Genomic DNA, 2,617 nt, shown 5'->3' on the forward strand with positions numbered 1-2,617 from the left:
TGTTGTTTTTGTTATCAAGCTCTTTGTGACAATTGTTGATGTAAAAAGTAGTAAACAAATACATTTGATTCAAATTTGATTGATTCTCTCTCTCTAGGTGACATAGTGACATGTCCTCTAGTTGACATAATGACATGTTGTCTGTCTCTAGGTGACATAGTGACATGTCCTCTAGTTGACATAGTGACATGTTGTCTGTCTCTAGGTAACATAGTGACATAGTGACGTGTCCTGTCTCTAGGTGACATAGTGACATGTTGTCTGTCTCTAGGTGACATAGTGACATAGTGACGTGTCCTGTCTCTAGGTGACATAGTGACGTGTCCTGTCTCTAGGTGACATAGTGACATGTTGTCTGTCTCTAGGTGACATAGTGACATAGTGACGTGTCCTGTCTCTAGGTGACATAGTGACGTGTCCTGTCTCTAGGTGACATAGTGACGTGTCCTGTCTCTAGGTGACATAGTGACATAGTGACGTGTCCTGTCTCTAGGTGACATAGTGACGTGTCCTGTCTCTAGGTGACATAGTGACGTGTCCTGTCTCTAGGTGACATAGTGACGTGTCCTGTCTCTAGGTGACATAGTGACGTGTCCTGTCTCTAGGTGACGTACCCCGTGCGGGTGTTCTTCCTGCTGGGGGTGGAGACTGTGATCGTGACCAATGCGGCGGGGGGGCTGAACACAAGCTTCAACGTTGGTGACATCATGCTGATCAAAGACCACATCAACATGCCTGGCTTTGCTGGCCAGAACCCCCTGTGTGGACACAACGATGAGAGGTGAGCTACACACACACACACACACACACACACACACACACACACACACACACGCACGCACACACACACACACACACACACTTTGCCTTCTTGCCAGATCGCACTAGCAAAAGAGTGGGTCATACGAAATTAAAAATAAATTAATAAATAAATAAACACACACACACACACACGCACACACACACACACACACACACACACACACACACACACACACACACACACACACACACACACCTCCCCCACTAACACACACACACACACACACACACACACACACACACACACACACACACACACACACACACACAGTTGAGATTTGGAGTGTATCAGCTGGACCATCTCCCAGCCTCCATTTGGCTCCATGGGAGATCAGTCAACTACTCGCAAATCCTTGTTTTCATTTCAGCAGTTTTCTACTTGTTTTCTGATGTACTAGATGTCCTGCTTAAAATGGACATGAAAAATCCATTGATCTGATCTGCTTCATCCAGGCCTATTGCAGCTCTCGCCCCCCTGATCGCCCCCCCCTACCGCCCAATATCCAAGCTACCTCACCTTTCCAACGTATTAGAGTAACCCTAACCCTAACCCTAACCCTAACCCTGGTCAATTCCCAGATAAGAACCTTTTAATCTTGTCATTCTGTTCTAAATGTGGACCAGTCTGGCTGTAGACCTGGTCATAGCACAGTCTCAGCGGCTACGCTTGTCTTAGATGATGTGTTAAATGGCCTCGATCAGCCTTATTTACAGATCTCTACGAGGCATTCCATACAGTCGCCCATTACCTGCTCATTCAGAGGTCTGAAACAGGCTTCATGTAGATGGTTTGAAAATGATTTAACGGACAGAACACAATGTGTCTTAACTGATGGTGTTAAATCAGGTTTTCTGGACATTACAAAGGGTGTTCCACAAGGATCAATTCTTGGTCCGGTTCTTTTTACTATTTACCTCAACAATATTGGATTATCTGTTAATAATTGTAACCTGCATCTACATGCCAATGATATGTTTGTATATGATACTGACCCCACGATTGACCAGGGCTGAGGTTGGTGCTTAATGCTGGAAAAACCAAGTATATGTTATTTACCAAATGACAGAAAAATGTATCTGATTTATTGATTATGTTCTTTGGGTGGTGCCCCCATTGAGCGTGTCCCGAGTATAAATACCTGGGCATTTGGTTTGACAAAGACTTGACGTTCAGAAAGGATATGGAGGAGCTTGTTATGAAGCTAAGATTAAAGGTGGCCGTCTTTTCTAGGAATAGAGCTTGCCTTTCCCTGAACAACAGGAAGCAGATTGTAATCAGCCTTTATACCAGTGCTTGATTCTGGTGATGTCATCTACCAAAGTGCAGCAGCCACAACTCTTAAACCTGTGGATGCCGTCTACCATAGCGCCCTTCGCTTTACCGCAGGTGATGGTTCATCATTGCATCCTTTATCAGAAGGTTGGCTGGACCTCGTTAAAGTAGATCTCTTCATTACGTAGGGGTGGAGTTAGGGTTAGGGTGTGTAGGGTGTAAAGCTCCACTGCATCAACTCCCGACTTACAAAACCTCATTACCAAACCTCGTTACCAAACCTCGTTACCAAACCTCGTTACCAAACCTCGTTACCAAACCTCGTTATTACTGTAGAAGAACTGTGACTCCCTGCCTAAATCCAGGTGAAGTAAAAGCCTGTGTGTGTGTGTGTGTGTGTGTCTGTGTCTGTATGTGTGTGTGTGTGTGTGTGTGTGTGTGTGTGTGTATGTGTGTGTGTGTGTGTCAGGTTCGGGGTGCGTTTCCCGTGCATGTCTGACGCGTACGACCGGGCGCTGTGCT

General features: G+C 45.5%; 1 protein-coding gene across 1 annotated transcript in view; it reads left to right on the forward strand.

The window, feature by feature from the left end:
- Window positions 1–2,617, forward strand: part of pnp6 (purine nucleoside phosphorylase 6) — a gene marked incomplete at both ends in the record, with an annotated part of 7,873 nt that overhangs the window by 3,870 nt on the left and 1,386 nt on the right. Inside the window, 2 exons of the mRNA XM_083665635.1 lie at window positions 606–781; window positions 2,565–2,607. Coding sequence (XP_083521761.1) covers window positions 606–781; window positions 2,565–2,607 — 219 coding nt within the window. The remainder of the gene's footprint in view (window positions 1–605; window positions 782–2,564; window positions 2,608–2,617) is intronic.

This window comes from Argentina silus, assembly GCF_951799395.1.
Source record: "Argentina silus genome assembly, chromosome: 3".
NCBI classification, from domain to species: domain Eukaryota; kingdom Metazoa; phylum Chordata; class Actinopteri; order Argentiniformes; family Argentinidae; genus Argentina; species Argentina silus.